General features: G+C 41.6%; 1 protein-coding gene across 1 annotated transcript in view; it reads left to right on the top strand.

The window, feature by feature from the left end:
• Positions 1-13,112, top strand: part of znf609b (zinc finger protein 609b) — an 89,416-nt gene that overhangs the window by 50,201 nt on the left and 26,103 nt on the right. The window contains exon 3 of the mRNA XM_085768826.1: positions 12,227-12,452. Coding sequence (XP_085624952.1) covers positions 12,227-12,452 — 226 coding nt within the window. The remainder of the gene's footprint in view (positions 1-12,226; positions 12,453-13,112) is intronic.

The raw sequence follows: 13,112 nt of genomic DNA, 5'->3' as shown, positions 1-13,112 counted from the left end.
GTATTTGGGTGGGAATCTAGGTGGCTGAGCTGTTGATGACAGCCTCTCAGTGTGTTGTCAGGTTTCCCTTTGCCGTGTGATAAGATTTATGAGTATGGAGAGGGCTGGCGAGAGAGAAATCCTCACAGGCTCAGCTTAGCTTATCTGGATTTCTGCTCCCAGCACAGCCCCGCTGCCTGTCGGACGCAAGTGGGTGACCTTGACAAGAATGTGGCTTATTGTTGTAATAGATACTGTTGTTGTCAACTGACCTATGGTCGGAGTGGGAGGATGAGTAATGGGGAGGGAGGGAGGGAGAACGGGGAAGAGAAGCACCAGAATCGGCGTCTAGATGGAGCTGAATTCAAAGCTCTGCTAGCTGACGACGGTGTGAGCTTCTGACATGTTCACAATGTGGAAATGAACAGTTGTACTGGTGCACGGTGTTGGCACTGTTGCCACTTTCACTGCTTTGTAATATCATAAGTTGCTGTGAGCATCCAGCCACCTCCCACTGAGAGGGAATCCAGACTGGAGCTGCAATGATTAAAAAATAATGATGATGATTCAGTCATTATTCAAGCAAAACTGTTGAGTTAATGCTACATATTAAGACTCAATTGGGATGATTTTTTGTGTTGTAAATGAAATGTTTTTTGCCGTTTTGGATTGTTGATCACAGAAAACAAAGACAAGACAAGATAAGATAATCCTTTATTCGTCCCAGGATGGGGTAATTTACAGACATTAAAAAACAGATGTAGCATTCAGCTGTATTTAAGTTGCAATGGAAGTTTTTTTCTGTTACTTGCACATTAATGCACAGATAATAGAAAATAATAAATCACCATTGGATAACTCACAAAACAAGCCGCTCAAAGAGGTTATGTTGGTCCATGGGAAATTGTAGCAGATGTTTTATACACTTTTCGGACACTACAGTCATTAGTGGCAGGAGAACATTGATGTGTGTGTTGCTAAAGAAGTGTTTGGGTTGCTCAGCTGCTATGTGAAGAGCTTTTACTGCTCACAACGCCCGGCAAGCCCCCCGCCCCTCCCCCCTTCCCCCTGTGCAGTTCCAACCCAACCCCCACCCTATCATCTAACAAACAATACCAGGCTAGGGCTGGAGGCAGCCGGCTGGTCCACGGAGAGGAAGGGAAGGAATTAGGTTGACAAGGTCAAGCTGACCCAAGACAAGAGAAAGTGTACCACCATCCACCTGCTGTGTGTAAAACCCAGTCAGCAAACCGGGGTAAACCTCTGAGCTATAAGCTACCTCCAGGTAGAAGCCAAGGGAGTTATTGGCTACGTTTCCTAGAAAGAATCGTAGCTAATACTTCCAAACCAGCTGCTTATATTTAGCTTCATCTTCTTTTATTGGACAGACAAATAGTGTTTTCGTTTCATGAGGTCATGCCTGTACAGATTAGGAATAAAAGTTAACATAGAAATGTTTTGGTATTATGGTCCCCAGAGGATGCACACCCCCACTAAATCCCATTCATTTTAAAATAAAATTCTTTCTGCACTAAATTGTGCTCTCATAAAACGCTAAACTAAGAGTGAACATGGTATATACATTAGAGAGAAACTAAGCAAGTCTGGTCGCTTTTCCGCTGTTTTGCTAACCCTCCTCTCAGCCATGTGCATTTGTTTACAACAAAGCCACCAAAAAATCAATACATGGAGCGGTGGATAAGGTTATATAACATATACTGGGACACCGTGGTGGCGGCCAGGTACTACACTGATGTTGTAAGGTTGGTTTTCAGCCATGAGATGCCAGGTGAAGGCAGAGAGCCTCTGTTCTCACTGTAACAAGTCACAAGTCATGTAGTTAACTATCACTATTACTCTATTATTAGCTTTTTAAGTAAGGTAAAAATGTAGCATAGCCACTTTTTTAACATGTAAAATGTGATAGTTGCTCAGTCCCATTGTGCTACCACCACTACTACTACTACTACTACTACTACCACCACCAATGTTACTCAAGAATTTTTATAATCCACTCTAGAAGCAAGAGCCAAGTGTAAGATTTTTTATTTCATGGGTTTTATTTTACTCACTTTACCTTTTACTCCCAAGTTTATCAGTACAATCTGGGGACTCTGCGACTTTGCCAAGAGCATAAAATACACAAGTGTAGTCAGACAGCCGGAGAGGTTGTAAACAAACCTTCAGGTTTTACCTCATCATTGGTCTAGTTTTACATTTACTGTTTTATAGTAATAGTGAAAGTTTTTTTCTTTCCTCTGTGTGACTTTGCTTTAATAGGAAAATGAGGCCACTGCTTCATAAGTGAGCAAATTGGTAAGCTCCACTTATCTTGGCTCAGTCCTCTACCCCGAGGTCCCTTGTGCCTTCTGTCTTTTTATATCACTTTTACTCCCCATCATGTTGCTAGTAGCTGCAGGAGTCGTCTGTTGACTAATGTTTGTTGTCCTTTCATCAGGGAGTGCAGATGCCTCCACAGGTAAAGCCTCTTTGCTCTCTGAAGAGGCTTCCCTTTTGAAAAAGCTTTGTATACCTTTTTACTGCTTCACTACAGTCGAGGGCTTTGGTGGAAGAGGAGCTCTGATTTGCAGCATGCAGCTCTAATGTGTCACACTGAAAAGATATGACATTTGATTACTTCAGAAATTTACAGTAAGTGTGAAAGCCTTACTTGTCTCTGTAACAGTGTGGCTGTAATTCACAGCTTGGTGCCGCGGGTCGTGAAATGAAAGGTTGCTCTGCTGCATATGAAACTGTCGCACCTGCAGACGTTTTTCATGTTTACGCCTCATCTCTAACTCTTCTGTTTACCGACATGGAGGTCGTGCTGTATCATAAAAAATGAGCTGTAAAGTTTAAAAAATTTGGCAAATTAAAGATTGAGTTTTTTAGGCTTTCAAGATAAAATACAAATGGGTTTTATTTTCGGGTCAATGACACAATGAAACCCAATGTCAAGTGGTATTTTTACATTAAAATGTTTGCAATGCAATACTATGTTTCCTGACAAATTTTACATAATGCATTAAAATTTAAATATAGAAACACAGCAACAACAAAAAAATCTAGTTAGGGTCCGGGCAGAGCATCTCCAGACCGTCCTCCACAAAACTTGTTTCTCTGATTTTTGATTAAGCAAAAATTGAGCCTACAGTGCATGAAAACGTTTGACTGTAAACAGTACTGTAAACATATACCATCAAATTCTTGATAAATACATTTTCAATCTTCCTGAAAAAAAATGAGAATATTCTGGAGTCATGGTTGATGAAGTTTGGCAAATATCAGAATTGTATCTCAAAAACTGAATTTTTGAGAACATTTTGAATTCTGCTCTCATGGGAACAACTGCAGTCAATGTGAGAGTGGAATTTTTAAACATCATATTTTCTCTTATGAAGCAAAACACGTATCATTAAAAACAAATCACCAACATTTCCATGCTGTCAAGATGCAATTTATGTATTATCAGATTTTTGTTTAGATAACTGAATTTCTGACATTTTGACCATTTCATCGCAACAGCTGCCCGGGCACTGACTCACCTGAGTGGATAAATGAAGCTACACAGCAGGTCTCACTACCAGCCAATTAGCTCAGTGAGTTAGGAGCTGGTTCTTGGTGTCAGAGATTGTGAGTTCGAGACCCAGCAAGGGTGATGATGATGATGATGATGACAGATCAAAATGTCAGATGTCCTCAACATGAAACACAAGACAGTTGTACTGATGGTGGCATCACAGCAAGCCTCTAAATTTAAAAATCCAAATAGCTTGGACTGGACCATGTGCGAAGGCTCCTAACATCTTAGAGTCACAGTAGATGTTTAACAAATACATATCAGAATTTCACCTCAAAAACTGATTTTTCTTTTTACTGTGGTTTCAAATCTGCCTGCACGACAGTGAATGACTTACTCAATTTGTGAAGCCACTGTTGAACTGCCACTTGTCAATTAGCTCAGTGCGATAGACAACGGTCTATGGTTCCACGGGTTGTGGGTTCAATCCTCAACTGGTGCAAATTGAACATTATAAGGTCAACTGTCCTGTCTTCCTATTCTCCTGTTTGTTGCTCAGAATTTGCCTAAATTTGCCAAAATTAGCCCGGACCCGACCCATTGCTGCGCAGCAGCTATAATTCAATTTAATGTTTTCAGAAGAAAGTATATATTTTTTGTAAGTAGGGGAGCGCCGGGTCGATTGATACACAGCGATTTCCTCGAAAACCACGCAAGCTTGAGCCGTCAGACTCCGTCACTACCTTCAGCACACAACACCTACCAATCCTGGGAAAGCTTGTGAAATGACGTCACGCCATTCAAAAGTTATTCGCGCGAATCAGTTTTCGACTACGGAAAGTAAAATATTAGGTGCGGTAGTTTTTTTGGGACCAAAAGTTGTATTGTGTGTTTCATGCAATAATAATATGACCTAGCAACAGATGAATTTGTACATAAACAGGTCCTAAAGGATGCAATGTCATAGTTTTGAAGTTTAGAGGCAAAACAGGTTTAAGTGTCAGTAGTCACTGGAGGGATGATTGATACACCTGTTTCAAATGTCCCTCACGCCACCGTGCGTAGTAATTTGTGGTCACATTGCAAGATCAATATCTGTATAAATCACCAAATTAATAACTGTTTTGCAATGAACAACAACTGATTTGAATGAACAACATGTATTTTTAATAAACACCACATATTTTTAATGAACAATACGTGTTTATGACATGAATCAACAGATATTCAGCAAAGAGAGGGTAAAATGACAATATGTTCAACTGTGTATCCATAAACATGACTTAGGACAGGGAAATAAGTAAATGAAATGAAAATGCAGTCATCCAACAACTCGTACAAAAGAAGAAAGGTGAGTTTAATCGAAATGCGGATCTTGACAATTACGCACGGGACAAAAATATTTGTTTGACCTATTTTATTGTGCGAAATTATGCGAAATTTTGGCAATGACGAGTACACTAGTATGTTGTCCGATATGCTTCATAAAAAAGAGAGTAAGGTCAGTAGTTTCTGTTTAAAACATGCTGTTTCAACCGTCCCTCCTATGTGTTTCAAACGACCCGCATAGGTGGGGCGTTTGAGACAAATGTCAACTTACGTTCAAAGATAGAAAACAGAGCGATCATCCAACATATGTGTTAATTTACACTTGTAACTAAGAGAATTCACACATGTATTCATGTATGTGAGTTGATCACATGATAAAAATGTTTGTGAACATAATGTAATCTTTAAAAAAGACGTTTAACTGAAAAGTGTATCAATCGACCCGGCGCTCCCCTACACTTAAATCCACTGTAGGTGGATCAAATATTTGATATTTATCCTTCTTTTGTGGTTCCACCATTTGACACTTTGAAGGGCATTCTGTCTTACTTTTGTTAAAAATGGTTCAGATGACATAAAACCAACATGAATACAAAATGTATGTTTTAACCTTTAAAACAGTTTTTAAAGATATTTCTGAATCGCTCATCTTGCCAACCCTTATTTGTCACTGATCCATTTATGGAAACTAGCAAAGAAAACGATCATCTACATGCAGACTGTCAGCCCTGTCATAAGGCAAACGACTTTCCGTCAGACAATAACTATACAGAGTGAGAACCTGTCTTACTCATGATGAGATTGTAGGTCATGGGTGGCCGACTTCATCGCAGCTTAGTTTCCTCTCTGTATTATTAATGTGTGGTTATGCTTTCCTGAAAGCACAATTAGCAACTAAAACCGAGAAGAGTTGCCTAGGAACGGAGCGCCTTTTGCCAGCTGGCGGCGCACAATAGATGTCAGGTGTTCCTATTTGTGTTTTCTCTTTCAGTTTCTGTGATTACTCGGAGCTTCAAAGAGAGCGACAATGTGGTTTCACTAAAGGAATTAGGCCATTGTGCAGTGTTTGAAAACAATCGAGTGGGTTTCAGAACTTGAAAGGGAATCCAGTCATTTTCTGTCTTTCTCTCTGTCTCTCGGTGGATTTGAACTTTTTTTTTTTTTTGGTAATCAAATTAGATGAGGCTGTGTATTTGCTTTCAATTGTAGCTCAATGCTAATGACCATGTTGCTTCAATGCCTTCAATAACACGGCTCACTTTAAAAGCTGCCCACTGATGTGATTGCCTGCTGATAACAAGACTATACATCGTAGCTGTCTTCATCGGGTGGAACTGAAATGAACTGAAATTCCTTTTTGAGGATTTAACACCTTATTAGAGATTAGCAGGCTCCATATTGTTTGTATGAGGGCCAAATAAAGGATGTGGAACTTCTTGTTTTGTGTGTGTGTGTGTGTGTGTCAGTGGTGCTGAAGGAGGCACCAACCACAGCCAGAGAGAAGTGTAATCTCCACTGGCCTCCGACCTCACTAACTCACCAAAGATGTTCAAAGGCTTTGCCCCCGGAGTCAGAAAGAATTACATATTGAGGAGGAAACACTGAACTCAGCCAGCTAATAGCACTTCTGGAAAAATACATTTTTACTTAATAATGGACCTGTGTGTCAGGAAGAATTACTTCTTGTCTGGTCAAGACAGATGTTTTTGTTCTTTTGATGTTGGAGTTGGAGTTGGAGTTGGATTTGCTTTATCTGGCAGGAGATCTATACAGATCAATAGTTAAACAGTTTCAATCTGTTGGAGTCAGAGGACTGGGTTACTGTGATTTGTTTATAGCCTCAGTCTTTTTGCAACTTTTGGATTTCCAAACTCTTTTTTTCTGATTGATAACATTATTAGCTGATTTTTCGTTATCAGTTATATAGGCAAAGATTTTTCTGAATTAATTCATCAATTTATTTATGTCATGGCCTGATGGCCAAATCACAATAGCACAGTGCTTCATATCAGCTGAGAAACATGTATGACACACTATGATATAGCTGTATGCAGATAGTGTGTATATATACTAACTCATATTATTAGAATATATATTATACAGATACTGTTATCAAATGTTGTTGTTACTATTTAACCATAGTCTCTTACACATAAATGCTACGTTGACAGGCAGTTTGAGTTAACCATGTACTCTATCGTGTTCAGCATATCTTATAGCCTGATGTTATGTATTATGTACGTTGTTATTGTTGTGAATTATTTACATTTTATGGTCAGAGACCAGGACGATAAACCCACATCTGTGGTCAATCTCTCTGACCTGCTGTGTGTTATCTGACCTGACTTCAGGACCATACATCGCTGGCAGCTAAGGTCAAACTCAGGTCTCTACCAGCTGAACACAGAAGTCTGTCGGAAATAGATATCTGTCTTTAAACATCACGGTAACCAATTGTCACACTGGGCTTTTTTAAAGAAAAAAAAAGAGCAGGATGAACAGAGAAGGAACGAGTGGGTGCGCAAAATCAGGTACGCATGTGTAGGAATTCCTCACGGTGTTTTATTACACGGACTAATGCAGAAAAAGCACCAGGAAAAATGGGATTCTATGCTTCAGCCATGATGTGTGTTGAGCTACAGTTGCAGGCATGACTCTGTGTGACCTGTGACAGCGGTCTCATGTGAACGGCTGAACCGTGACCAGAACATGCTTTCATAATCCCACGCTGCGCATGAGGTTTGTGTGTGAAAGCGATATTAGTGTGGAGAAGGTCCATATTTAAATATGTGGGGTTTTTTTTGCCATTTGAAGAAACAATGTAACCACTCATCACTCACCACAGTGTCACATGATCTTACACATTTGCAATGCATGACATGATTAAGAAAGTCGTTTTTAGAGGTTGTGTGGTGTATGGAGAAAAAAATTCTACCAGACCAAAATGAACCAAATGAATCTTTAACAATGAAATTTGACAGGTTTGTTTGTTATTCTTACACCATTGTGTGAAAGTGTCCTGGAAAGAACCCTGTGGTTGTTGAAGTTGTTATGCCGTCGGTCATGTGGAGTTTATTATTGATGACCAGATGAATTTACATTAAAGAAATGGTTCTATTTAACCAGTAGATAATTATTACTCATTTATCCATTACTGGACTTGTCATACACATTGGAGCATTCATATTATGTTTAGCTCCCCCTGCTATCCTCTGAATTAATATGTAAAGGTTGTGCCAGGTTAGCATTTAGAAATAAGTGGAGTGGAGTTTTCCTGGAAAACCTCTCAGGAGATTATTAGGACATTAACTGGAATTTACGTGTGAAATAAAGTGTTAGCAACACATCATCCAGATGACTCTGACATTAACGGTCATGTCATTATTTTAGTCAGTTTAATACTGGGACGTAGTGACATAGCTGCTGACACATTAAACCGGTTGTCTGACTCAGGCTAAGGCGCTTGTATTGCTGACTGTCCAACAAAGGTTCAAAGCTTAATTTGGTCCACTGTATTCTCGCCCCCACACTAGTTTAGCCAAGACAGGTGTCTCAGAATGACACTGCTGTGTAATCCTTTCTTAATCCTCGTCCAAGCTCAGCGCTCAGTTTCTTAATCCCAACTCTAATAAACAAGTTAAAGTTGAAGTTAATGTGTCCAGTGAAAAAAAAAAAAGTGCAGCACGTGTCCGTCTGCCACGGCCGAGTTGCTGTGTGATCTCTGGAAATCCAGGCAGAGAGTTCCCCCTCTGTCAGCACTGTGAGGTATGCTCAACACCAGTCAAAGATTCATAGGAATTTTTTGTCAGCCAGTTAAACATTATTCTTGCCAGTGTGGCTTTTTCGAGGAGCCGGCATGGGGTTTTAGTTAAGAAAAGGTTTGCGTGACATTCAGGCATTGTGGTTTTGGGGGAGATTTCAAAATCCGTCTGTAAAGTCTCGCAAGGAGGGAAGAAATCTTGGAATTTGGCATCGGCCGAGCGTCGGGTAGAGCCTTGTGTAATCTGGCAAGTTGTGTAGCCCAGTCGCATGTGGTTTTTCAAAACCCTTGGACAAGATGTCAGGCATTTCACTCTGTGGGTTTGCATACTGCAGCCCCAGAGTGAAAGTCCTTTTGTTCAATTATCCATTGATAGAACTTGGGAATGGAGCAGCATTGTTCATGTGCATTGTGAACCGGTCCCATTTCCACTTTGACTCCATTGTAATTTGTTTATACTATTACATAATAAATGGCTCCTTTTATCGTGGAGTAGCCCTAGACTGCCTGCAAACAACATACTACCCTTGTCTTTATAGCCTGGAAACAACATCACCCTGGCTAAGTCGGTGGGTTGGATGGGTTTGTTCTTAGAAACCATCAACTTCACCTTTGTCACTTACTTTCTGTCATTTTAAAGATATGAATTTTCATCAATAAATTGTGGAAACAGTTCACAGATGTGGATAATGATCATCAGTGGCAGGACGTCCTGGTCAATGCATTGCTGAACACGACAACAACCCTTTCTACTGCTGAACATGAGCACTTCAAACACCTGGGTGTATGGGTATAATGATAAGCACAGTATAGCCAAAACAAATTGGGGAAATCAATATAATGAATCTAATACTCTTTTTTTTAAAGTTATTTTTGGTGCTTTTTGCCTTCATTTAATAGGACAGTGTAGAGAAACTGTCAAATAAAAAAGTTGTGTTACGGAAATGTCTCAGCGGGCGGAGCTCACGTTTCCAGACTTGCCCAGGGGGAGGATAAGGAAGTACCGGGAGGTGGAGTCACTTGAGTTCGGTGCTTCGTGACGTTAAGCTGCACAGCACTTTCAAGTCGCCCGTTTGGAAACACATCTCAAAAAAGTGTAGCAATCAATTAAGGGAGTGAACAGACTTTTTTCACCTCCAGGCGTCATAGAAAGGCCACGTCGGGAACACATAGGACCACTACAAAACCAGTAGAAAGTGGATTTTGCATAATATGGGCCCTTTAACTGGATATGCAGAAGTGTCTGGTTTCTGCTGATGTCTCTGTGTGACCTACAACAGCAAATCAGGCTATCGATGGGAAGAAAAGCCATTTCTAAATAGTTGAACTCTTTGAGCACATTGAGTTTACGCTTGTCGTATGAAATGTGCTATATAAATAAATTTGACTTGACTTGACTTTACCTTCAGGAGGCAGTGGTCGGGTTGGTCCACCGGACGAAACGGTGATTATTACATAACACATTTGCGAACACATACTTCAAACAGAATTTAGGCACAAAAACAATTTCTGTCCCTCAGATCGGAGATGGCACGTGCGAGCCAGATCATGAGGAATGCAGTCTTCATTCTGGCAAAACACTACCACGTTTGTCCACAGGGGTCGCCAAAATCAACCCAAGACGAAAGTTCTTTGTAGACGCTTTAACCTCCGAGCAATCTAATATTCTAAGGCTGCTACTTAATGTAAGGATTTTATTGTGAAAAGGAAGCTGTCTCTGTTTTGTTGTCAGCAAACCACGGTTTCGAAAACACCCCAAATGTCGACGCAGACAGTTTTGAAGACTTGAGTCAATTGGGAGGGAGGCTCAGCATGAACCTGTTTGCACCTCTCACCATGCGCTGTCAGTCTGAAGGGAGGAGCGGTCATGTGTTGTTGTCCGCGGCCCACAGTGTCTCCATAAGGCCCGGGAACAGTGTGTGGTGACAGCTGGGGTGATTACCTGTCCTGTCTCATTCAGTCAGCCGGCCTGCAGCTTGGCCACATCATGCATCAGAAACTGACAGACAGTGATTACGATGTCGTTAGGCCTGACTCTCCATTTGCCCGTCTGCCGAGCGCTGGGAGAAATGTGCTATCGGAGCTCATCGCAGTAATCCATGAAATATGAAGCTTCTGTGATGACAAGTCTTATGCTAATATTACATTTCATCACAGGCTAATGTTGGGTTTTCAAAGCAATCAGCTGATCACCGATTCACTTTTTTTATTTTCCATTCAGAGACTGATCTGCACCGTCTCAGGTAGAATAATTGATGGTGATAATACTTTCAAATGATTGGTTCTATCATTTCCCAGCTCTATGAATAATGATCAATCACAGCATTTTTCCTTTTTTTTTAAGAATCTCAAATAACCAAATTAATTTAAATGCTAATATGCACTAAGAGCAGGAAGTGCTGTACTAATCGTTAGTTCGATTCATAACCTGGAAACCACAAATGTGTATCCCAATGAGATATTTCTCTGGATAAGGATAAAGAACATGTCGGAGAATGAGCTCAGTCAGGATCCATCCTCTATAAAGTCCAGCTCTTACAATAATTGAGACTTTTCAGTCAGGACCCAAGTGATGGACTTAACAACCCAGTGACAAGCCAACATTTCCATCCCTAGACGGATGGAAATTAAGCAGCAACTTCAATATGTGCAGCGAGGAGCGCTTTTTAGTTCTCCAGGTCGTACTTTGGAACAGTAAGTAGATTATAACAATTATTTAAAGGGTGTACAGACTTATAATCCAATGTGTCAATTGTTATTTTGTCTTCCAAGTCTAATTGGATCCAGCATTGGCAGCATATTCCCAAGCACTGAATGGTTTATGCCCAATTAATAAATGTGTGGTGTTGGCTGCAGCGTGGCATTCCTCCTGCAGTTCAGCGCTAATGACTTGGAGCGCTTTAATGTTGACTGCCTGGAATAAAGAGAACTAAGCCTGGTATCAGTGTGGCCCCTTAAATCACCATCAGTCTTCCTCTCTGTCTCTTTTCCACCTACACACTTCTCCCCCTCTCTCTTCTTCTTTTCCTCTCAGCTGCTCCCGTCACCTCCTTCCCTCCCTCCCTCCCCCGTCCTTTTCATTTTCGGTTTCCATGCGGGCCCGCCGTCTCTTCATCGCTGTCACAGTGTGTCAGAACAGGTGGAATCAATTACTGACCCTCAGCAGCCCCCACTCCCCGCCACAACTAGGGCTTTAATTGAGGGAATTAATGAGTGATCAGTCTGTGAGATTATTTGTGTCATGGATCTCGCTCGGCTGTGTGTGAGGGAAGAAAGCTTGTTGGCTTGGGGGGGGGTTGTTTGACCAACCCTGCATAACTAATTCCGTCCTTACTTCACGTGTGCCTCCCCTGCCCGCTAATCACCTCTAAGGTTGACCAAAGACACAAGTAACACATTGCAACAGCCACTGCCGCGTCGGCCCCTCTGATGGAAGCGTCTTCCGAGGACCACTGGAATACCAGGATGTCTTTCATGCGCTCAGCACTTTTTTTCCCTTCTTCTTCTCCTTCACTTCCTCTCATTGTGGCATCCGTTGGCTGTATCTCAACATCTGCTCTGTACATGTTTATACAGTGGTTCTGAAGTGTCTCATGTGTTTCTCTTTCTCTCTCAACCCCCACTTCTCTTCTTCACAGATGGAATCTCCTGTCTCCACGCCAGCCCCTCCCCCCCTCCACCTCCTGGCCACAGTAGGCAACAGTGAGATCGCCTCGCCGTGCGAGCAGATAATGGTGCGTACGCGCTCAGTGGCCGTGAACACGTCGGACGTGGCCCTGGCTACAGAGCCCGAGTGCCTGGGGCCCTGCGAGCCGGGCACCAGCGTCAACCTCGAAGGCATCGTGTGGCAGGAAACCGAGGACGGTAAGTCAAGTGGTTTAACGCGCTCTCTACTTAACGTCTTCCCTGTGAAACACATGAGTCCTGCAGTTTGGCGGAAAAGAAAACAAGCAAACATATGGGAAAGTTTGTGTCGGCTTTTATTTACATAGTGCGGTCGCACTAAGACATCAATGGAGGATTGGTCTTTTGAGTTCTTAGTGAAGTCCCTTTCATATTAAAAAAAAAAAAATCATCTAGCTCTGTACATATTTTCCCTGCTAAAATGTAACTGGATATGGCCTGACTGCCTCGGGAGCTGGTGATGGTACTAATGTGTGCTTTAACAGCACGCATGCTGCTTGATATGGCCAACAAGAATAGTAGTTGGCAGGCAGTTGTTAGGTGGCCTTGATTTGTTTTGAGCTCGCAAGTATGCAGACGGGAGTTTGCTGCAGAGAGATATCTGCTCTCAACAACAACATGCCTCATAACACAAAGCACTTTTTTTTTTTTTTTTTGGCGAGCCAGCCAGTTGGGAATAGAGTTGGCTGCTCTTCTGCAGTGCAGTCCGACTAAAATCTCGGAGCCTCTCAGTTTTCCTCCCTTTGATCGAAAGAAACCGCATTCAGCTCACTTAATTTTTAAGATGTATCACCAGCACTATCAGGTTCTGCCGGGGTCTGGAAAACTGCCCTTCTTTTT

The sequence above is a fragment of the Trachurus japonicus genome, chromosome 3 (genome assembly GCF_045865225.1).
Source record: "Trachurus japonicus isolate A0001 chromosome 3, Traja_1.0".
Classification (NCBI taxonomy): domain Eukaryota; kingdom Metazoa; phylum Chordata; class Actinopteri; order Carangiformes; family Carangidae; genus Trachurus; species Trachurus japonicus.
Note: the sequence above shows the minus strand (reverse complement) of the source record. Positions and strands in the feature narration are given on the sequence as shown.